The following is a 25378-nucleotide window of genomic DNA, read 5'->3' as shown; positions in this document are numbered from 1 at the left end:
TTGCTCCTCAACTTCTCAGAGTACCTTTCCTTGGCAGCTCTGATTCCTCTTCTCAGCTTGTACTTGGCCTGCCTGTGGAGGTCTGCATCCTCGTTCCTGTAGGCCTCGTCTTTAGACCATCGGAACTGTCTGAGTTCTGCAGTGAACCAGGGCTTGTTGTTGTTGAACCATGTCTGGGTCTTAGTTGGAATGCAACTGTCCTCGCAAAAGCTGACAGATGATACAATGTCCGTATACTCATCGAGGCTTGTGGTTGCTTCCCTGAACACATTCCAATCCGTGCAGGCAAAGCAGGATTGTAGGTTCTCAATGCCCTCGCTTGTCCACCTTTTCGTTGTTCTGACCACAGGCTTAGCAGCTTTTAGTTTCTGCCTTTAGGCCAATGTACTAGGTAATACATTAAAAACACGTTCAAGATGGGCAATAAATAGAATCGTGAATTGAGATGCCTTTGTTACCTTTTGTTACTATAACAGGAAGCTTTTGAAGTAGGATGCAAAAGGTTTTCTGACTTTAGTTTAGTTTATAGATACAGTGCAGAAACAGGCCCTTTGGCCCACCGAGTCCGCACCGACCAGCGATCCCCGCACATTAACATTATCCTACTCGCACTAGGGACAATTTACACATACACCAAGCCAATTAACATACAAACCTGTACGTCTTTGGAGTGTGGGAGGAAACCGAAGATCTCGGAGAAAACCCACGTGGTCAGGGGGAGAACGTACAAACTCCGTACAGACAGCACCTGTAGTCAGGATCGAACCCGGGTCTCCGGCGCTGTAAGGCAGCAACTCCGTCTTTTGGCCCTCCGTATTGAGTGATAACACTGACGTAAAAGTCCATGGGCCACCTCAGTAATGGAAATAACATACCAATTTTATATTCTGCTGACTGTTATGAAGCTGGAAACCACATAGAAAAACATTGGTACCTTGGTGTGTTTAAACAATTGGTTTTACGACAGTCAGATTACAAAATGGTACTTTGACCTGGCTAATTGCATCTAACTTTGATGTCATTGCAAGCAGGCTTTTAAAATGTTTCAAATGCTTGATGGGATAATGTGCCAAAATATGTAAGTGCAATGAAAGAGGTCCTTTGAAGACCTAAGGTTAATAATAAAAGTTAGATCTCTGCAGAAGCAGTCAGCATGAAGTTTGAATGTGCACCCGGTGGACTCCTTGCGTGCAGGCACTTAATAGTTGAATAGGCACAACAATGTTTCATTTCATCATTTGCAGTCATAGTTTTATATCTGAGGAAAGACATTCTTGCCATAGAGGGAGTACAGAGAAAGTTCACCAGACTGATTCCTGGGATGGCAGGACTTTCATATGAAGAAAGACTGGATAGACTCGGCTTTTACTCGCTAGAATTTAGAAGATTGAGGGGGGATCTTATAGAAACTCACAAAATTCTTAAGGGGTTGGACAGGCTAGATGCAGGAAGATTATTCCCGATGTTGGGGAAGTCCAGAGCAAGGGGTCACAGTTTAAGGATAAGGGGGAAGTCTTTTAGGACCGAGATGAGAAAATCATTTTTTACACAGAGAATGGTGAATCTGTGGAATTCTCTGCCACAGAAGGTAGTTGAGGCCAGTTCATTGGCTATATTTAAGAGGGCGTTAGATGCGGCCCTTGTGGCTAAAGGGATCAGGGGGTATGGAGAGAAGGCAGGTACAGGATACTGAGTTGGATGATCAGCCATGATCATATTGAATGTCGGTGCAGGCTCGAAGGGCCCAATGGCCTACTCCTGCACCTATTTTCTATGTCTCTATAGGTGAGAATTTACTCAATTATTTTTTTGTGCACAGTAAAAGAAAAAGTCTAAAGTTGTAGTCGAACAGCAAGAAAATTAGGTCTTCAGCCCAATTTGTCCATGTCATAGAGTCATACAGCACGGAAAGAGAACCTTTGGCTCGACGTCCGTGCCGAACAAGATGCCCATCTACACGAGTCCCATCGGCCTGCATTTGGCCCATGGCCTTCTAATCCTTTCATATCCATATATCTGTCCAAATGGCTTTTAAATGTCGATCAAAATTGCCCCTAATCAAGCTAATCCCATTTCGCTGTCCATCTATGTCTAATTGTCTTGTAAATGTTGTTTGTATACCATCTGGAAGCTTAAGTGAAGAATGTGACACAAACTTAGACCAAAAATGCTGATGCTAACCTTCCAAATGTGTGCAAAGTAATCAGATTGCTTTTTTTGTTTTAAAAAAAATTAGTGATTAGTATTGCATTTTTCTGTTGAATTTAGAGATACAGCATATATGTTTAGCTTTGTTAAAGCCCTGTCCCACGGTATGTGTTCATTTCAAGAGTTCTTCCGAATTTGCGCTGATTCGAAATCGGAGATTTACGGTATTGGCCACTCGTCGGTACTCGGGGCTCTCGTGGACAATTTTCATCATGTTGAAAAATCTTCACGTGTCTTCCCGTGCTTACCTGCCGTTAGCGAGTCTTCTCGAGTGCCTGCCGTTAGCGCTAAGAGACGTCCCTGAGCTCCGACGTACCCGCTACGTTCATTCTCCGTGCTTACCACGAGTTTGATTTTTTTGAAACTCGGGAGTGCTCTTGGAATGAACTCGTACCGTGGGACAGGGCTTTTACGAAATAAAACGTAAATGCCATTACACTACTTTGTGTACTCTTTCTGCAACCAGCCAATGGAAAGGATACAAATGGACACTTTTGTAGATACATTACAAGTGGTAAAAGAACCATTGACAATGGGCACTTCCATTATTTCAACTCATAGAACTTTGAACAGTACAGCTGAACATGTACTTCAGCACACAATGGTTGTGCCAAACATGATGCCAAGAGCATCTCTTACCTACCTGCACAAAATCATACTTGGAAATTAATGATGTAAAGAGATGGACTGTATAGTGGCTTTGGGCAAAGTTCCATTGTAACACCATTACAAGCGAGCACAGAGGTCACAGCCTCCCAAAGGAGTCGAATGGGATCAGAACGGGCCGCGTAGGGAGCTGAGGATCTGAGATATCGCCTATAAAGTCGGCCTCTGATGTCAGCTATGTGAATGAACATACTGGCTCCGGCCAGGCCAGAATTCCAGAGCCCCGGTCGCAGGGAGTAAATTCGACCCGCCAGTTGGCCACGAAAATTCGCTATGGGAACGGATCTGTCAGCTCCGGCTGTGCTGGAGTTCCAGAGACCCGAATGCAGGGGGCAAATTCAACCCACCAATTGACCGCAGAGGTCTGCTATGGGAACAGATCTGCCTGCTCCAGGCCAGACCGGAGTTCAAGAGCCCCGGACAGGGGGTAAAGGTTTGACCCACCGATTGCCACGGAATTTATGATGAGGTCGATATCGACTGCCTTACCCGGCCTAGGCACCACTTTTTTTGGGGGGGGGGGGGGGGGGGGGGGGGGGGGGGGAGGGAACTGCTGTGTGCACAGCGCCTTCACCGGAACAAATGAACAAACAAACAAACAAGCAAATGCAGACTTATCCCCTGGGCAGAGGAAGAACAAAGGAAGAGACTTGGACTTTATTTCGCCTTCCATCACAGTGAGGAATGTGTAGGCGGTCCCCCCAAGCCGGGTCCCCATTGTCTTCCACTCCCCAGCTCACGCTCATCGACTGCTACGCTCCTGTTGCCGCCGAGGCCCGCTGCTGCCACCGAGGCTTCCATCGCAGGCACTGCTGAGGCTCCTTTGGCCCAGACAGGCCTCGCCGCCTGGCTTCCTCGCTGTCCCCTGGGAGGCCTGTGGGGCGAGTCGGGCGTACTGGGGTGCATTCCAGGCTTCGGTCAGCAATCTCGTCGGTGACAGTGCGGTTGTTCAGCGGGCCCGCGTGGCTCTCTGGGACACTCCCGCTGCCGCATGTGAGGCTCCCCGGGACATGTATACTTTTGCAAAACTATTTAAATTCAATGTTGTTCGAGATATGGTCTTAACCAGCAGCCTCGTTGGCTTAACACAATGTCTTAATACACGATATAATACGATAAAACTTTATTCATCCTCGGAGGGAGATTGGTCTGCCGACAGTCACAACACACAAGGTACACATAAATTAATGTGCCATTTGATATCAACAATACTTCATCAGGGGCTCCGGAGAGATGGCCAGCCCTGCTGGCAGTCTGTTCATTTTTTCACCTTTTTGTTATTTTTAGCGTCTGTTTAAAGTTTGGTTTTATGTTCTTCGGTTTGCTTTATGTGGGGGGAGGGGGGAAATCGGGGAAATCGGGGAAACCTTTTTTTCAAGTTCTTACCTTCCCGGAGATGTGATCAATTTTCGGATCACATTCTCCGGGCTCTGCGGCCTAACATCACTGGAGCTGGGAGCCGCCTCGCACTGTCGTGAGCCCCACCGCGGCCTCCCAGGGGCACGGACTTAACATCATTGCGGATCCCTCGCCTGGGATCGCTCCCACCGCGGCCTGCGGACTTACCATCAAGGGCTCGCAGTCTCGGGAGAGGCTGAGTCGGGAGCTCCAATGCCACAGAAGGTTCGTCCAGCCCCAACGCGAGGTTCGATCGCCTGGTGCGGGGGAGTTGACATTTCCTCGTTGCGGAGGGCCCGAACGCCGCCGGCTACGGGAGTTAAGACCGTCCCGTCAACGGAGGCTCGAGGCCCCCGACCGAGGAAGAACAAAGGAAGAGACTTGAACTTTATTTCGCCTTCCATCACAGTGAGGAATGTGTAGGAGTCACGGTGGTGGATGCTCATGTTAAAATGTGTTTTTGAGTCTGTTGCTTCTAATTGTACGACTGACCTGGCCAGTGAAATTCCTCGTATGTCACAAAACATACTTGGCAAATAAAATCTGATTCTGATTCTGATTCTGATTAAGTTGTCCAAAGATAATGCCTTAATATACACTATGCCTTCCTAAGAGCCTAGATTTAATTGCACAGTTCAGACTGCTATCTCTTGTATTAGGGAGCAAAACTGTATCATTTATTTCTGAATGTGTCAATGTGACGTCGCCTTCTCCCTTGCTTTGTTTGCTTAATATGAATAGTGTGTCATTGCGATTTGGTATCTCAGTAACACACAAATGGCTGGTCCCAGATATCCTCTAGTACCATTGTACAATAGAAATTCTGTATTGTGTGAAATTGAATGACACCAGCCTCTGAAAGATGCAGAGGTCTGTTGAATAGGGTGTAGTGTGCATGTCCTTAGAGCAGTGCTTTGATTCGGCAGTAGTGAGAAATTTTGTTTCTGTGAAATTTTAAAGCGGCATACTTTCTAGCAGATCTTGACAGGTGAAAAGGAGATAAGTAAAGAACCACAGCAACATAATGAAACGAATATTTCTCTGCTCGTTTCTGTCTGCAGATGTAAGTACTCCAATTGAAATTGGTTTTTTGTATTTAAGTTGATTTTATTGTCACTTGCACAAGTACGAGGAAGTGCATGTACAATGAAAGTTCTATTTTAAAACTTACCTCTGGTTCCAAATTGCATTACTAATTGGGTCTTATGTTCTTGGATTTCTTATGGTTTGTAAAATAAAGTTTAAAAATCTAGATGGATTTTGGGATTAAAATAAAAATGCCACAATCCTGAAAAGACGATTAAATGTTGAGGTTGATTTCTAGTGCATCTGAAATATTTATTTTTTGGTTGAAAATCCTCTCCTGAAATTTCCAGAATTTAAAATGTATTTACTTTACATTTTGTCAATGTCAGTGTAACAGTAGGTTGTTCGATCAATGCAACAATCAGATTTTACGCTTTTGATGTTACTTGTTCGTGTAAGTTTTGGGTAGAAAATGGTGAAAAGAGTGAAATTCAGAAACAATTTTTTATTAAAAATGAGAGTAAATGGCTCAGTGAAACAGTGCATTCTCGGTACAAATATGTTGAAGTTTGAAGGTAAAGGAATATCACGGATGAGTTAACTAAATTTTGAAGCATAGGTGCACCTTTGTGAACAAAACATTGAAGGCAGATCTTAATAACTGATAACCATGTTTTGAAATACTTCTTCATAAAACAACAACACCAGAACACGAAATCAGTTTTATTTTAGCGCTATGGTTTCTGTCAAACATTGCACAATCAATACCTGAGATATCACACTTTTAAAGGAATCTTTAAAGTGAAATCATAGTCTATTTACCGGTCAATTGAAAACAATTGTTATTGTGCAAATGAGTTTAGATTAGAGATTCAGCGTGGAAACAGGTCCTTCGGCCCAACGAATCCGCGCCGATCTGCGATCCTCGCACATTAACCCTATCCTACACACACTAGGGACAATTTACATTTATACCAAGCCAATTATCGAATCCAATGGTAAATTAAATGTCAATGTATCTTAATTGGTACACGTGACAATAAAAGACCTTGAACCTTGAATTAACCGACAAACCTGTACGTCTTTGGAGTGTGGGAGGAAACTGAAGATCTCGGAGAAATCACACACGGTCACAGGGAGAACGTACAAACTCCATACAGACAGCACCCATAGTCAGGGTCGAACCCAGGTGTCTGGCGCTGTGTGATAGCAACTCTACCGCTGTGCCACCATGCTACCCAGTGTTTGTTTCCAGTTACAAACCCAAGCACCTGAAATGTCACCCATACCTCTCCAGAGATGCTGCCTGTTCTGCTGAGTTACTCCAGCATTTTGTGTCTTTCATCAATTTAAACCAGCATCTGCAGTTCTTTCCTACACTATTCTCATTTTGTTTGGACTCCCATTTTCCACTTACTAATCAACGCATCTACATTTACGGACAAGTCATTTATATCTATATTACTAAATCTCTGATCTTAACCGCTTTTGGCCTACTGTGCTGCGATTTCCGACAGAGCGTCGCCACCTACGGCCGTCATTTTTGGCCACCTCGCACAGAGCCCCCCCACTGCCTTACGGGTGCGGCGGATTTTTCCCATCGATGACAAATCGGAGAGATATTAATGTTTTTAAAAAAATCACCATTCTCTCTGCTGCCCCTGCTGGAGGGAGGGGGAGGGACTATAAAACCAGGAAGTGGTGTGCCTCACTCACTCTCTGCAAGATGGATGAAGCCAAGGGTCACGTCTCTGAGCTCTGAATAACACTGAACAAATGTCTACACAACTGTGAGCACCCTTAATATGGTTTGAAAATGAAAATATGGTTTGTTTGAAGTAAAAAGGCACTGCCTGCAAATGGTTGTTTGGATGCTTTGGCTTGAAGTTGAAAGGCACTACTTACTGCAAATGGTGGCATGAAGTTGAAAGGCACTACTTACTGCAAATGGTGGCTTGGGTGCTTTGGCTTGAAGTTGAAAGGCACTACTTACTGCAAATGGTGGCTTGGGTGCTTTGGCTTGAAGTTGAAATGCACTATTTACTGCAAATGGTGGCTTGGGAGCTTTGGTTTAATTTCAAAATGCACTACTTACTGCAAATGGCGGCTTGGGAGCTTTGGTTTGAAGTTTTAAAATCTCACCATTCTCTCTGCTGCACCTGCTGGAGGGAGGGGGAGGGACTATAAAACCAGGAAGTGGTGTGCCTCACTCACTCTCTGCAAGATGGATGAAGCCAAGGGTCACGTCTCTCAGAGCTCTGAATAACACTGAACAAATGTCTACACAACTGTGAGTACCCTTAATGTGGTTTGAAAATGAAAATATGGTTTGTTTGAAGTAAAAAGGCACTGCCTGCAAATGGTTGTTTGGATGCTTTGGCTTGAAGTTGAAAGGCACTACTTACTGCAAATGGTGGCTTGGGTGTTTTGCTTGAAGTTGAAAGGCACTACTTGCTGCAAATGGTGGCTTGGGTGCTTTGACTTGAAGTTGAAAGGCACAACTTACTGCAAATGGTGGCTTGGATGCTTTGGCTTGAAATTGAAAGGCATAACTTACTGCAAATGGTGGCTTGGGTGCTTTGGCTTGAAGTTGAAAGGCACTACTTACTGGAAATGGTGGTGGTGGTGGTGGATTTGGCTTGAAGTTGAAAGGCACTTCTTACTGCAAATGGTGGCTTGGGTGCTTTGGCTTGAGGTTGAAAGGCACTACTTACTGCAAATGGTGGCTTGAGAGCTTTGGTTTAAAGTTCAAAAGGCACTACTTACTGCAAATGGTGGCTTGGGAGCTTTGGCTTGAAGTTTAAAAATAATCACCATTCTCTCTGCTGCCCCTGCTGGAGGGAGGGGGAGGGACTATAAAACCAGGAAGTGGTGTGCCTCACAGTCTCTGCAAGATGGATGAAGCCAAGGGTCACATCTCTCTGAGCTCTGAATAACACTGAACAAATGTCTACACAACTGTGAGTACCCTTAATGTGGTTTGAAAATAAAAATATGGTTTGTTTGAAGTAAAACGGCACTGCCTGCAAATGGTTGTTTGGGTGCTTTGGCTTGAAGTTGAAAGGCATTACTTGCTGCAAATGGTGGCTTGGGTGCTTTGCTTGAAGTTGAAAGGCACTACTTACTGCAAATGGTGGCTTGGGTGCTTTGGCTTGAGGTTGAAAGGCACTACTTACTGCAAATGGTGGCTTGGGTGATTTGGCTTGAAGTTAAAAGGCACTACTGCAAATGCACTTGCTTCCTGTTTGCACTGTATATTGATTTTAGATAAAACGCTACACTTACGGCTGTGATTTTTGGCCATCTTACTCAGTCCCCCCTCTGCTGAGCAGGTGCAGAGAATACTTCCCATCAATGAAAAATAAAAGTGTTATTAGTGTTTAAAAAATGTTGAGAATCTCTCTCCTGTCAATCACGCCCTGAAAGCCACACCTTTTCCAGTGGGAGGGGGAGGGGTTATAAAACCCAGAAGTGTGGGTGTGGCAGTCTCTGCATGATGGGGGAGGGAGAGGTCATGACTGTCTGAGCTGTGAATCAACTGAACACACTGAATGTGTACTGAACTGTGAGTTTGGTGTTATGTGTGGTTTTATGGTGGTTTCACCCTGCATGAAATGGTATGAAGCTGCATTTGAATTTGGTGGCCTTGGACCCTGCTTGAAGTGGAATAAAACTGCACTGAATTTGGTGGCCTTGCACTCTGCTGAAAGTGGTATGAAACTGCACTTGTATTTGGTGGCCTTGGATCCAGCTTGAAGTGGTATGAAAATGCACTTGAATTCGGTGGCCTTGCACCCTGCTTGAAGTGGTTGGAAACTGCACTTGAATTCGGTGGCCTTGCACCCTGCTCATAGTAGGTATGTTGCAAAGCCTACCTGAAGCGTCGTTGAAAATCTGCCGCTGCGGTTGTGCGCGATTTTGGCGCCGTTTAGAGGGGGCGGGTTTAAAACGCGATTTTCTCTAGGCTGTTCAAATCGAAGATGTTCAGCCTAGTTAATTATTAACGAAACATCGCTGGAAGACCCCGTCGCAAAAGCTATTATTAGTTTTAAAGGCCTCGTATAATAGTTATAGTAGTTTAAAAATCAATCTCTAAACCCGCGACCGCCAGCAACCGCAGGGTCTCATAAAGCAAATATCTGAAGGTATGCTGTATAGTTTTACATTAAAAAGGGCTTCTAAAGATCCCTTTATACAAAGTTTAATATTGCGAGTAGCTCATTTTGGGCCCATTATGTCCCGCAGTATTTTTCTGGGCATTTGGGGTACAAATCTACCGCAATGTGAACGTTCTAAACCAGCGCGTTCCACAGGGACCCACTGGAAAGCTGATTTAAATGGGCATTTATTTACAGCAATTGAACACTGAATTCCTTCCATTTGACCTATAAATTAATGTAAATGAGATTTAAAAATCATGTTTTATTGTGAATTATTTGTGAATATTATTTGGACATTTAGGCTTTTTAAAAATGTTAATCATTTATTAAGAAATGGATAGATGTTTAGATCTAGTAATTGAAGTCTGAAATTAGCTACAATTAGGTAACTAACTAATTATATGCTTTAATTTCAGGTCATCCAAGTAAGATTATTTTATATTTGTTTCAGAATGCTTCAATCTATGATAACTGAAAATTTCATTCAGTTCTCTTAATTTTTAAGAAAGTTATGGGCTTTTGACTGTTCACGATCACAGCTTTTTTGTTATGTCCATAGAAAATCAATAGGGAACAAGATGCTCATTTCCGAGTATGAAAATGGCCATAACTTTATAAATACTTGAGATATGAAAGTGAATTAGGTGTCAAATTAAACTTATTTTTATGCTTTATCTGATGGGATAAATTACAGACTTGATTTTAAAAATCTCAAAATTTTGTAACATTGCTACTCATAGTGGTAAGAAACTGCACTTGAATTTGGTGGCCTTGAACCCTGCTTGAAATGGTAGGAACATGGATTTGAATTTGGTGGACTTGCACCCTGCTTGAAATGGAATTTCAAGGAATAATCATGAGTCAACTGCCAGCCCACCAGCCATGAGTGTGATGCCAGCAGATCAGGCTTGAGGGCCTGAGCTGCCACCCCAAGAACCCATAACAGCACTCCAGAAAGCCCCCCCACTGGCCACTAATATTGGAATTGGTGGAGAAGTGGAATATTGCGTCGGGGGACCAGCCGTCCCGTGTGAACATGGGACCCAACGGGTCCCACTTAGTCTAGTATATGATATAAAGTAGTCAAGATGAGAGGGAATACATCGAAGTCCCTCACCCTGAGCACAGGATCGTCCCAGGGTTGCGTCCTCAGCCCCCTATTGTACTCCCTGTACACACATGACTGTGTGGCAAGGTTCAACTCCAACTCAATAATCAAATTTGCTGATGACACTGTGGTGGTGGACCTGATCTCAGACAACGATGAGAAGGCCTAGCGGGAGGAGGTGGCTGATCTGGCACTCTTGTGTCAGTCTCAGTCACAGAGGCCGATGTCAGGAAATCCTTCAGAGGGGTGAACCCCCGAAAAGCACCTGGTCCTGATGGTATACCCGGCCGTGTTCTAAAAACCTGTGCGGACCAACTGGCGGGAGTTTTTACGGACATTTTCAATCTCTCACTTCTGAGGTCTGAGGTCCCCACCTGCTTTAAAAGGGCATCAATTATACCGGTGCCCAAGAAGAGTAAGGTGACATGCCTCAATGACTATCGACCAGTGGCACTAACGCCGGTGGTGATGAAGTGCTTTGAGAGGTTGATCATGGAGCAAATCAACTCCTACATCGACAAAAACCTGGACCCACTGCAGTTCGCGTACCGCCACAACAGATCAACGGTGGATGCGATCTCGCTGGCCCTCCACTCCGCACTGGACCACTTGGACAACAAAAACTCATATGTCAGGCTGTTATTCATTGATTACAGCTCGGCATTTAACACAATCATCCCCTCCAAACTGGTTACCAAACTCGCAGAACTGGGTCTCTGCGCATCCCTCTGCAACTGGATCCTCGACTTCCTCGTCCACAGACCACAGTCTGTTCGTATTGGTGGAAATGTGTCAGCCTCAATAACAATCAGCACGGGAGCACCTCAAGGCTGCGTGCTCAGCCCCCTGCTGTACTCACTCTATACCCATGACTGCGTAGCGAACCACAGTGCGAACTCCATCATCAAGTTCGCTGACGACACCACTATTGTGGGGCGTATCACTGATGGGGATGAGTCAGAGTACAGAAGAGAGATCGAGCAACTGTCCATATGGTGCCAGCGCAATAACCTGGCCCTCAACACCAGCAAAACCAAGGAACTGATTGTGGACTTTGGAAGGAGTAGGAGGGGGACCCACAGCCCCATTTATATCAACGGGTCGATGGTTGAAAGGGTCAAGAGCTTCAAATTCCTGGGCGTGCACATCTCTGAAGATCTTTCCTGGTCCGAGAACACTAATGCAATCATCAAAAAAGCACATCAGCGCCTCTACTTCCTGAGAAGATTACGGAGAGTCGGATTGTCAAGGAAGACTCTCTCTAACTTCTACAGGTGCACAGTCGAGAGCATGCTGACCGGTTGCATCGTGGCTTGGTTCGGCAATTTGAGCGCCCTGGAAAGGAAAAGACTACAAAAAGTAGTAAACACGGCCCAGTCCATCATCGGCTCTGACCTTCCTTCCATCGAGGGGATCTATCGCAGTCGCTGCCTCAAAAAGGCTGGCAGTATCATCAAAGACCCACACCATCCTGGCCACACACTCATCTCCCTGCTACCTTCAGGTAGAAGGTACAGGAGCCTGAAGACTGCAACAACCAGGTTCAGGAATAGTTACTTCCCCTCAGCCATCAGGCTATTAAACCTGGCTCGGACAAAACTCTGATTATTACCAACCACTTTCTGTTATTTGCACTATCAGTTTATTTATTCATGTGTGTATATATTTATATCATGGTATATGGACACATTTATCTGTTTTGTAGTAAATGCCTACTATTTTCTGTGTGCTTAAGCAAAGCAAGAATTTCATTGTCCTATACAGGGACACATGACAATAAACTAACTTGAACTTGAACTTGACTTGAGAAGGCCTAGCGGGAGGAGGTGGCTGATCTGGCACTCTTGTGTCAGGACAACAGCCTCCTCTTGAACATCATTGTAAATTGTAACTCAACGTAATAAACAGTGACTTGCTGGAGTTTTATGAAAATTTATTTCTAAATTGTCAGCTGCTGTACAGAGGTCCATACCATAGAGTCATAGAATGATAGTGTGGAAACTGGCCTTTCGGCCCAACTTTCCCACACTGGCTGTCAGCTACACTCGTCCCAGCTACACTAGTCCCACCTGCTTGCGCTTGATCCAGATAGAAACATAGAAACATAGAAATTAGGTGCAGGAGTAGGCCATTCGGCCCTTCGAGCCTGCACCGCCATTCAATATGATCATGGCTGATCCCTCCAAATCTGTCCTATCCATGTACCTGTCTAACTGTTGGAATAGTCCCAGCCTCAACTACCTCATCTGGCAGCTTGTTCCATACACCCACCACCCTTTGTGTGAAAACGTTACCCCTCGGATTCTTATTAAATCTTTTCCCCTTCACCTTGAACCTATGTCCTCTGGATCCCCTACTCTGGGCAGGAGACTCTGTGCATCTACCCGATCTTTTTTTCTCATGATTTTATACATATCTTGCGTTATGTACCTCAGTCCCTTCTTAACCCCTTCTAACCCCTTCTTAACCTCCTCCACTCCATGGAAACAAACTCTGCTTCCTCAATCTCTCCTTCTAACTGAACTGCTTCATCCAAGGCAACATCTCAGTGAATATGCATGCTCTCCAGCGCTATTATATCCTTGCTATAAAAATGTAACCTGAACTGCATACAAGACTCCAACTGATGCTCTACCAAGATATTTTGTTGGTGCATAACTTCCCTGCCTCTGTATTTAATACCCAAACAAATGAAGGCCAGTACCCCAAATGCCTTCCTAATCACATTAGCTGCCCAAAATTGCCACCTTCAATTATCTGTGGATTTTTACTCTTTCATCTTTCAGAATAAGCCCTAAGACCCTACCATTCATGGTGTATGTCCCAGCCTCATAAACACTCCCAAAATTCACCTTGGATTTGTCTGGATTAAATCCTGCCCATTTCACCAACATGTCAATATCACTCTGCTCTCTAAAGCCCCTGTTCCACTTTCACGACCTAATTGGCGACCTCTGCCGAGTTTGCCCTTGACTCGTACTTGCAGTATGGTCGCCAGGAGATCGTAGGTCACTCTTCCTCATGCTCGTGAGTGGTCTCCGCGTACTCGTGACCTCAAGTAGGTCGTTGCGTTTTTTCCAGCCTGATAAAAAATGTCCACGAGTTTAAAAAAGAAGGTTGGCATGGAAAAAATGGACACTTTTTACTCGTAGGTAGGTCGTAGTAGGTCGTGATGATAATCGCAGGTAGTCGTAGGTCGGTAACTGGCCCAAGAAGAAAAAATGCAAACATGACATCATTTTATCAAGTGATCATTTCCACACGTAGCTAGTCGTAGTTGGTCTTAGGTGTGGAAGACTGAGGTCAAGGGAGGTCGTAGGAGGTCGTAGACATAGTCGTAGGAGGTCGTGAACATAGTCGTAGGAGGTCGTGGACATAGTAGTGGGAGGTCGTAGGAGGCCTTTTACTTCGGCAAGTCAACACGACCTTGATATTTTTTTCAACTCGTCTTGAGTAGTCCCTCAGTCTTCCAATGGCCTTGATTTTGCATTTAAACTACAATACAATAATTGATGCAAAAAAAGAATCAAGCACTTAATTAACATTCTACAGCAAATTTGTGTCAAACAATGCTGAATTATATGCCTCCTAATTATGGGTGGAGGAAAGTGAACATTCTGGCTAGCCCATTATAACTGCCAAAGTAACTTGGTCCACAATCCTGGGGGTGATTGGCTGGAAGAGTACACATATTGATTTGGTCATCTTTCCACTGAATTAGAATAATTTTGTGTAAACAGGGTTGATCCTATTTTTTCTTTAGAATGTCTACTACAGGCAGACCATGTCTTAGAACAATATAGTAGGGCAAGGATTACTGCTGCTCAGTAGATCACTGAGTTTCAAACTATGCCATGTCTGGGGTTTTGATTTTTTAATTCTTTCTCAAAGAAGGGAAAGTCCGGATTCTGATCATGCTATTTTATTGTATCTTATTTTAACATTTAAATCTTGGTCAATAACTTACCTCATGAAACATCAGCCGGACCTGCGGAGTTACTCCAGCACTTTGTCTTTTTTTTGTAAGAAACATCTGCAATTCCCCGATTCTCTACACTCTCTGATTGTTAATTGAGACATTTGGATAACTAGTGCAGTAAATTGACTACTGCGCACCAGTCCTTCAACACCAGTCACTGAAAGAAAACATGCAGGTACAGCAGGCAGTGAAGAAAGCTAATGGCATGTTGGCCTTCATAATGGGAGGATTTGAGTACAGGAGCAAAGAAGTCCTTCTGCAGTTGTACAGGGCCCTGGTGAGATCACATCTGGAGCATTGTGTGCAGTTTTGGTGTCCTAATTTGAGGAAGGACGTCCTTGCTATTGAGGCAGTGCAGCGTAGGTTCACGAGGTTCATCCCCAGGATGGCAGGACTGTCATATGACGAAAGATTGCAAAGAGTGGGCTTGTATTCACTGGAATTTAGAAGGATGAGGGGGATCTAATAGAAACATATAAAATTATAAAAGGACTGGACAAGCTAGATGCAGGAAAAATTGGATTGGATTGGATTGGATTCAATTTATTGTCATTGCACTTTTCAGTGCAACGAAATGGTTTAGCCTACAGTCATAACATGGAATAAATAACAAACACTCAACACAGTTTAAAGTCCCAAAGTCATTGTCTCTTCCCTCCTTGCTCTCCCTCTGCGCTGAGGCAATCCAGGCCTCCGATGTTGTGACCCCGCCGGGTGATGGTAAGTAAGTCCCGCGGCTGAATCCGTGCTCCGCAAACGGGCCGGTTCAAACTCCGCGGCCTAGGGCGGTCGAAGCTGCCGAAGCTGCCGCCCTCCAGTCCAGCGGACGAAGCTGTAGTTGCGGGAGCTCCGGAAAAACAGGTCACCACCTGCGAGCTCCCGATGATGTCGTCCACTGGCCCACGGCCAAGCCTCCGAGGCTCCAAAGTTGGGTCGGAAGTTGGGTCGCCCCGCAAGCACAGTCCCGAAGTCGGCCAGCCTCGTGTTGGTAAGTCTGGCTCTGCCTCCGCAGCCTCGAGGTCGGGTCACAGTTGGAGGCCGCCAGCTCCGCGATAGGCCTCAGCGCAGACGGACACGGAGACGGGGATACGGCAGGAAAGGTCGCATCCCCCCCCCCCCCCGAAGGAAGAGTCAAAAAACATACCACACCCACCCCCCACACATACACAACTAAATAAACTGAAATAAACTGCAACAACGGGACAAAATAAAACAAAAAAAGAAAGACAAACGGACTGCAGGCGAGCCGCAGCTGCAAGGCAGCGCCGCCATTTCCGACCCGAAAAATGTTCCCAATGTTGTGCGAGTCCAGAACCAGGGGCCACAGTCTTAGAATAAAGGGGAGGTCATTTAAGACTGAGGTGAGAAAAAACGTTATCACCCAGAGAGTTGTGAATTTATGGAATTCCCTGTCACAGAGGGCAGTGGAGGCCAAGTCACTGGATGGATTTAAGAGAGAGTTAGATAGAGCTCTAGGGGCTAGTGGTGTCAAGGTATATGGGAAGAAGGCAGGCACGGGTTATTAATAGGGGACGATCAGCCATGATCACAATGAATGGCGGTGCTGGCTCGAAGAGCCGAATGGCCTCCTCCTGCATCTATTTTCTATGTTTCTATATTGCACCATGCATAAATTTCATTTCATGTTGAATTATAATTTTAAATCCGCTAGCTAAAATATTTGCAATGCCATGTTTTAAGACTAGAGAAATGATTGCATGATTACAGATAGGCTGTACTTTTATAGATTATTATTTTCAGTCACAGTGACCATGCACCGCTCGAAGGTCCAGGTAAAGCTACAAACATCCAAATATAGTATTAATGCTCCCAGATACTATAAATAGCTGTTCATTTGAAAAATAATCCCTTTCTCTTCTCTGTGCCAACTTGGCTAGTTGATAGCATTCTCAGCTTCAAGTTTGATCAAGTTCCTTGAACATGCATTCTAAGCTACCTTTCCAAGTACAATACCGGGGAAGTGGTACATTGGTGATTGCATAATTTTTCTGGATGAAACATTTAACCAAATGTTGGCCTGCTTGATATATGTACTGAAAAATATAATTGGACCAATTCAAAGAGATGGGAGACACTAGTACTTTGGCCCAGCAATTCTTCTGCAGATAATGCCATATTTTTTTTAAGTAACTAGTTGTTAGTCTCATTTGAAAACTATTTGTTGTAATAAAAATAGAACTACAGTTTTCATTTATGTAATGTATTTTCATGCAAAGTAATTATGTCTGAATACTTCTGTGGTATATTTCTATGGGATCTGGCAACCCTAGGTCTTTGTCTCACAGACTGCTCATGTAATCTTAGAATAATGTGGGGTGTCATAGGTTGTGCATGCATGCTTTCAGCTTGAATTACAGGGGGAGACCACGATTGGAAGCTATTGTTAAAATATTCTCAAATTTTTGCACCAAAATATGGGTAAGAAAATTACATTTCAAAATAGAGCTATGAGAAATTATGTTAAAATGTAGTCTAATGTTCACATTTGTTGCAGAATTTCATTTTGCTGCTTATGCCTTTTTATATTTTGTATCCTGAGTCATATAGCACAGAAACTGGTCCTTCGGCCATCTCATCCATGCTGACCAAGATGCCAAGTTTGTCCCATCTGTCCATGCCTGGCCCATATCCCCCAAAATGTGTCCTGTCCATTAACCTGTCCAAATATCTTTTAAATGCTATTGTACCAGCCTGAGGTACATGATCTATATAAAAAAATTCCCACAGAATCCTATTAAATCTTGCCCATCCCTCTTTAAACCTATGCACTCTAGTTCATGATTCCCCCACCGTGGGGGGATAAAAGATTCTGGGTGAATGCATAATCTATTCCCCTCATGGTCATATTTTTTTTAATTTATTTTTAAAATATTTTTATTAGAAGCAATGTACAGTCGTATAAACCATGGCATATAAAATAATACATTTCGTGTACAACTTCTTGTTTTAAATTTAACAATAGAAAAATAATAGACGCAAGAAAAAAAGAAAAAAGAAGAGATTAAGGAAAGTAGTGATGTGTAGGCCCCAGAAGTTAACAATTGGTAGTTTGTGGATAGATGGAGAGAAAGAGCCCGTAAAGATGTAGAAAAAAAGAGAAGACCAGAAAGGAAGAGCAAAAAAAGAAATAGGAAAAAAAAGGGGAAGAAAATATTAAAACAAAACAGAACAGAAAAGAAAAGGAATATACATACTTCATGTCTTTCCACACCCCTCACCCAGTTCTGAAACGGTTAATTTCCCGAGTTATGTTGCACCATACTTGTAATAAATCGATTAAACCATATTTTTAAGAATTGTTCCGATTTTCCTGCTAAGACAAATCTCATATCTTCGAGATGTAACATTTCAAACATGCTTGTGATCTACATTTTAAGCGTTGGGGTGGGTGCTTTTTTCCAAAATTTGAGTATAGGTTTTTTTGCCGTTATCAAGCCATAGTTAAGGAAACAAATTTGAAATGAAGTTAGCTCAGAGCAAGCTTCCATTGTTCTGAAAATAATCAATTCTGTGTTAGGGTCCAATTTTATTTTAAATCGTTTTGAGAAGATTTCAAAGATTTATTTCCAAAATTTATGAAGTTTTATACATGAGACGAAGGAGTGTGCTATAGTTGCTTCCCCCTCATGGTTATATGCACCTCGTTTGCGATCACCCCTTAGCCTCATTCGTTCCAAGGAATAAAGTCCTAGCCTGCCCAACATCTCAGTGTAGCTCAGACCCTTGAGTCCTGGCAACATCTATGCAAATCATCTCCATGCACCTTTCCAGCTTAATGATATCCCTCCTATAGCTGAATGACCAGAACTGAACACAATATTCCAAATGTGTCTCCTCACCAACTTATTTTACACCTTTAACATTACATTTCAACTTTAATACTCAATTCCCTGATTGATGAAGGCCAGCATGTCAAAACCTTCTTCAGTACCTTATCTACCCATGACATCACTTTCAGAGAACTATGTACAGTACTTGTGTTCTTAAATCCCTTTGCTCTACAACACTCCACAGGACGCTAAGGTTCACTGTAAAGATCATGACCTAGCCATTCCATAGCCCACATCCAGCTGACCTAGATCCTGCTGTAATTCTTGATAATCATTTTCGCTGTGTATGGTACCACCTGTTTTAATGTCATCTGCAAACTTTCTAATCATGCCTTGTACATTCTCATCCAAAATGTTACAATAGATAACAGACTGACTGTTGCTATGACAATAAATGTTGAACACCTACCTGTGGTATCCAGAGATAGAAATAGCTTTAACACAGAAAAACTGGACTAGTCAACCCTCACAAAGGAAGACATCTTAGCCAATTATGCCCATACAGATCAATCCTTAAGCAATATTCATCTACCGAAAGATGCAATGATGTGTAGTAATGTTAATTGTAAGGATATGAAGCATAGGAGAGATATCTGCTCCATGTATAATGATATAGTAAGCGCCTTATATGTAGGCAGTAAGACCTACTGCAAGCATAAAAATAAGAAGCATAACATCAGGCCTGGCTGGAATAAGTATGTAGCTGAGTATCATACTGAAGCCCGTGAAGCCACCAAATCATGGGCTATGGCAGGTAGACCCAGACAGGGGCCTGTGTTTGAGTACAAGAAGCTCACTAATGTAAGATATAAGTATGCTGTTCACTTCATCTGTAAAAATTAACAAGCTATGAGGGCTGATTCCATGGCTAAGAAGCTGCTAAGTAACAATACTACTGATTTTTGGAAAGAAGTGAGAGCTCTTAACAGTTGCAAAACATCTCTACCATGCACTGTAGATGGAATCTCTGGAACAGCTAATATCACGGAGTTATGGCCACAACATTATAGCACTTTATTCAACTGTGTCCAAGGTGATTTGTATAGGGTGGACAATATTGAGAGTAATGACTCAATGGTGATTATGTCACATGAGGTGTATCATGCCATGTCCAATAACAAAGCAAGTGGCTTGGATCATATTTTGGTGCAGGTCATAGAAACATAGAAACATAGAAAATAGGTGCAGGAGTAGGCCATTCGGCCCTTCGAGCCTGCACCGCCATTCAATATGATCATGGCTGATCATCCAACTCAGTTTCCCGTACCTGCCTTCTTTCCCTGATACCTTTAGCCACAAGGACAACATCTAACTCCCTCTTAAATATAGCCAATGTACTGGCCTCAACTACCTTCTGCGGCAGAGAATTCCAGAGATTCACCACTCTCTGTGTGAAAAATGTTTTCCTCATCTCGGTCCTAAAAGATTTCCCCCTTATCCTTAAACTGTGACCCCTTGTTCTGGACTTCCCCAACATCGGGAACAATCTTCCTGCATCTAGCCTGTCCAACCCCTTAAGAATTTTGTAAGTTTCTATAAGATCCCCCCTCAATCGTCTAAATTCTAGCGAGTACAAGCCGAGTTTATCCAGTCTTTCTTCATATGAAAGTCCTGACATCCCAGGAATCAGTCTGGTGAACCTTCTCTGTACTCCCTCTATGGCACGAATGTCTTTCCTCAGATTAGAAGACCAAAACTACGCAATACTCCAGGTGTGGTCTCACCAAGACCCTGTACAACTGCATTAGAACCTCCCTGCTCCTATACTCAAATCCTTTTGCTATAAATGCTAACATACCATTTGCTTTCTTCACTGCCTCTGCATTAAGAACAAAGCTGGTAAAGTAGGCAGCCTAAATAATTACAGACCCATAGCTTTAGCCAGCATATTGTCAAAAGTCTTAGAAATAGTTCTGTTGGATAGAGTAAATGAGTTTGTTAACTGCATAGATAACCAGTTTGGTTTTAAAGCTAAACATGGCACTGACTTGTGCATACATGCCCTAAAGGAGATTGTAAACAAATATAGAGGCAAAAACTTCAATCCTTTTGTGCTTTATTGATGCTTCCAAAGCCTTTGACCGTGTTAATCACAGAAAGCTGTTTGTTAAAATGAGTCAAAGAGAGTTGCCTAAATACATTGTGAGAATTCTGGCTTATTGGTATGCCCACCAGACTATGCAAATAAAATGGGGCAATAGGGTCTCAGCCCTATTTGGGGTTAGCAATGGTGTTAGACTAGGGGGAATTTTGTCCCCAGTCCTTTTTAATCTTTATACTGATGATCTGTCCAAACAATTGAAAGCCTGTAACACTGGGTGCATGATTGGTAATATTTTAGTGAACCATATTATGTATGCAGATGATCTTGTGGTCTTCAGTCCATCTAGCGCTGGTCTCCAGTAGCTCCTTACTATATGTTCAGTGTCTGGTGTGGAACATGATATTAAATATAATGCTTGTAAGAGTGCTGTTATGATCTGTAGAACCAAAGAGGATAAATGTCTAAAATTTCCTGATTTTAAATTGTCTGAATAATCTTAGTGTCCGTAATAAGGTAAAATATCTAGGGCATTTTACACAGAACAAATGACAGATGATGAGGATATTTATAGGCAACGACGTATGCTGTATGTACGGGCGAATATTCTCTTGCGTAAGTTTGGTGCGTGTACAGATGTGGTGAAGATGCCGCTGTTTAGAGCATATTGCGCACCACTCTACACTGCACACCTGTGGTCAAACTATGGAAAGACAAGTTTGCAGAGACTAAAGCTTGCCTATAATGATGCCATGAGAATACTGCTAAAGCCCCTGTCCCACTGTATGAGGTAATTTACGAGTTCTCCCGTGTTTTTCCCTGATTCGAACTCGGAGAATGACCGTAGCGGGTCCATAGGAGACCGTGGGATGTTTCGTAGTGGCTCGAAAAAGCTAACGGCAGGTACTCGGGACATCCGGTAACTCGTGACGGTTTTTCCTCATTGCAAAAAATGTCCACGAGTAAAAATATGCTTGTGATGAAAAAAAAAGTTTACTTTTTATACCTACCGTTAGCATTACGAGCCGCTACGAGACATCCATGAACTACGGACCCGCTACGGATATTCCCCGAGTTCGAATCGGGAAAATCCAGGAGAACTCGTGGATTACCTTGTACCGTGGGACAGGGGCTTTAGGAAACCTAGATGGTGTAGTGCTAGTAACATGTTTGTGGCTGCAGGAGTCAGTACTTTAGAAGCTATCTGTAGATTGGTTAGTGCATGTGAACTGTGTTACATCAATCATTTACACTATCCTAAGAAATCATATGTATAAATTCATTTGCAGGATAAATGACTCTAAAAATGTAATTATCAAACATAAGGTTTAGCACTACAGGCTACGAATCCCAGTTGTGGAGACACTAATATCGCTGTCTCGTTGTAGGACATTGATCATTCTTTTTTATTCTGGATTTTTATTCATGTTTTGTGTTTTTTAAAATATATAATTTATGATGCTTTTATGTGATATACTAAGATTTTATATGTATTTTATGATTTTTTTTAATATGCAATGTATTTTTATGTAATGTTGTCCCTTGTCTGGACCTTGAGAACAAAATAAAGTTTACTATTAAAAAGACAACAATGAGCCCAGCACCAATCCATGAGGCACATATTTAGTCATGCCTCCAGTCCAGAAACCAAAACCAATTCTCAATCCAGGTAGTGTGTTCTTCTTGGATCCCATGTGGTGTAACCTTCCAGTGCAGTCTAACATTATTTAAGGTCTGGCTGAGGTCCATATAGATTATGTCTATTGCTCTGCTCTCATCAAACTTATTGGGTACTTTTTCAGAAAACTCTATCAAATTCATTAAATGCTATCTCCCACGCACAAAACCATGCTGACTATTCCTAATAAATCATTGTCGGTCCACTCATCAGAATCCTTTCCAGTCACTTTCCCACCAAGGTGTTAGGTTTTCAGTCCTGAAAAGTTTAGAATTCCCTGATCCCCATAGGCTTGTCTTTACCATATATGTACAATCCCTTTTCGTCTCCATTCCGCAACATCACAATAGTCTGAGAACCTCCCGCTTCCTTGAGCAGAGTATCCCTCCACAAACGAACTCATTTGTATGGTCGCATTGAACAACTTCAATTCCACTCTCTCTCTCCAGATCAAAGTGTAGATTGTGGGCACTCACGTGGGCTGAAGCTTTTCCTATCTTTTTGTGTGATATGTGGAATAGTCTTTGTTTCAGACTTACCTAGGCCTGTCCCTCAACTCTTTTTCTGCTACCATGATGCCTACATTAGTGCTGTTTCTTTTGCTCAGGCAGGACTTGACAATCTCATGATTTTTGCTGCCAGTGGTTGAAGACTGACTCTCTTCTGCATCTTTCTGTCTCCCTTTCAGGTACTAGGCTAATTAAATATCCATCACTAATCTATTGACTCCCACAGCTACTCCCTTCTCACATTGCCTGTAAGGACTCTTTTCTGTTCTTCCATCTCCATCGTATTCACTCCAATCATGAGATTTTCTGCACAGATATCCCTGGGATTCCTCCTGCTCCTTTCATGACTCCGGTCCGTTTTTTTCCATTTCCTCTAACCCAACTCCTTATTACAACACTTTTCCTTGCGACAGCAGGCAATGAAAAAAGTTGTCCTTTCATTTATTTCATTCCTACCATCCAGGGAAACAAACAGTCTTTCCAGCTGAAGCAGTAATTCACTTGCACTTATTCCAACATAGTGCACAGCATTTGGTGCTCACAATGTAGTCTTCTCTACATGGAAAAAAAACAAAGGTAGATTCAATTACTGCTTTGTGGAGTACCAACATTCAGACTGCATGGGTGACTCTGGACTTCACACTGCTGCCATTTGAATTTTACGTGCTACTTCCACCTGTCCTATTGGCCTGTTGACTCTTGCACTAACACAGTGAGGCCCAATGCAAGCTTGAGCAACAGCACCCAATTTCCTGGTCTGGCATGTTGCAGCCACTTGGTCAGTTTTTAGAATTATAGTACTTCAGGTAACTTGATTTCTCTGCCTCTATCTGTCATCCATCTGTGATACTGGTTTGGCTCGTTTTTGTTTTTCCTTTTTGGTGAAAGTGGAGGACACTCTAGCCTGACTTGCTGGGCATGTCTGCCTGCTCTGTGGTTTGCAACTCCTACTTTTTTGTCTATGTTCTGACTCTCTAACTGGTAGCATTCACTCGTTAATCTTGTTTACAGTTTATCGGCATGGTCATCTCGTTTTTACCCAATTGGTGATATTTCCCCTCCTCCACCCTCTCTGCAGCTTAATGGGCATCTTTTCTAATTCCATCAGAGTTTTCCACCTGAAATGTTAACTACATTTTTAGCACAGATGTAGTCTGACCAGCAGAGTATTTCCCAAACTTTTTTCTATTTTCATTTTAGATTTCCAGCACATGCAGTTTATGTTATAAATTTTGTATTTGGTGGAAAGTCTGGTTGACTTTCTCTCTGTTCTGAAGCCAGTGATTAAGATTCAAGAATGTTTCCTTGGAGTGATGGTTTTTATATTTTATTTTACTGTTCCATGTGGCCACACAATGACATGGGCTGGTTTGGAAGCTCAACTCATCGGGTTGTGGGAAAGAACACATATTGCTAATCTCTGATCTTTTCTACTGATATTTCTGATATTAGATATTCTTCCTCATTCTACCACTACCACAATGTTTCTCAATAGTGTAAAGTTCCACGAAGGCCAGAAGTCATAGTTCCTAATATGCTATGATTTGTGCAAATCTACATCAGATAATATGACCAGAACCGATTAGCATTTTACTCTTGCTCTTCAATTTGAAGAAGACTCCCGTCCCAAGAAGTCATCTGTCCAAATGCTGCCTGACCTGCTGAGTTCCTCCAGCAGCCTATTTTTTTTTGCCTTGAAATCTGAGGAAGGGTCCCGACTTAAACTGTCAGGTGTCCCCAGAGATGCTGTCTGCCCTGCTGAGTTGCTCCAGTATTTTGTGTCCTTTTGTGTGTTAACCAGCATCTGCAGTTCTTTGTTTCTTCTCTATTTCTTTTTGTCTTTGTTTTACTTGGGGATCATTGAGTGATCGGTGTAGTCACCTTGGCCCATTTCCTTCATTGTCATCATAGCTTAGAAGGTTGACACAAAGAATTGCAGATAGTGAAATCTTGCACAGAACACAAGTTGGAGGAACAGCACCTCATATTCCGCTTGGGGAGCCTGCATCCTGGTGGCATGAACATTGAATTCTCCCAATTCTGTTAGCCCTTGCTGTCTCCTCCCCTTCCTAGCTCTCCCTCAGCCCTCGGGCTCCTCCTTTTTCCGTTTTTCTCCCCGCCCCTCCCCCACCCCCCATCAGTCTGAAGAAGGGTTTCGGCCCGAAACGTTGCCTATTTCCTTCGCTCCATAGATGCTGCTGCACCCGCTGAGTTTCTCCAGCATTTTTGTGTACCACAGAACACAAAGTGCTGGAGTAACTCAGCGGGCCAGGCAACATCCATGGAGGTCATGAATAGCTGACGTTTCAGGTCAGGACCCTTCTTCAGACTGATTGTAGTGGGGAGAGAAAGCTGGAAAAGAGGTGAGGTGAACTAGACCTCACACTGCAAGTGGCCACGGGTGGCTGGCCGGGTCTACCCTTGGTCACCGCGAACAATGATTTAATATAGTCACATAATGCTCATAAATATGATAACATTTAAAAATCTCAACTAAATTACAAGCACAGTTAGGTGCAGCATCTACTCATCACATTATTTAATTACATCAGGAATTTTGCTATAAAAGTATTGAATAATATAAAATGCATATACTACGAAATGTGAAGTAGTATTTCACAATCGGAAAAATAAATAAATCACAATCGGAAAATATGTGGAAATCACAGACTGATCAGCCTTTGTCTTCGGAAGAGGAAATTCACAATGTGATTCCCACAGGACCTGGTTGGGCAGAGAGCCAGTCAGTATCTT

General features: G+C 43.1%; 1 protein-coding gene across 1 annotated transcript in view; it reads left to right on the top strand.

The window, feature by feature from the left end:
* Window positions 1–25378, top strand: part of rai14 (retinoic acid induced 14) — a 173556-nt gene that overhangs the window by 36976 nt on the left and 111202 nt on the right. Inside the window, exons 2-3 of the mRNA XM_033038357.1 lie at window positions 12114–12118; window positions 12518–12522. Of these exons, the coding sequence (XP_032894248.1) occupies window positions 12114–12118; window positions 12518–12522 (10 nt within the window). The remainder of the gene's footprint in view (window positions 1–12113; window positions 12119–12517; window positions 12523–25378) is intronic.

Source organism: Amblyraja radiata, chromosome 1 (genome assembly GCF_010909765.2).
Source record: "Amblyraja radiata isolate CabotCenter1 chromosome 1, sAmbRad1.1.pri, whole genome shotgun sequence".
Taxonomy (NCBI): Eukaryota; Metazoa; Chordata; class Chondrichthyes; order Rajiformes; family Rajidae; genus Amblyraja; species Amblyraja radiata.
The sequence above is the reverse complement of the archived record's forward strand: the minus strand, read 5'-3'. Positions and strand labels throughout refer to the sequence as shown.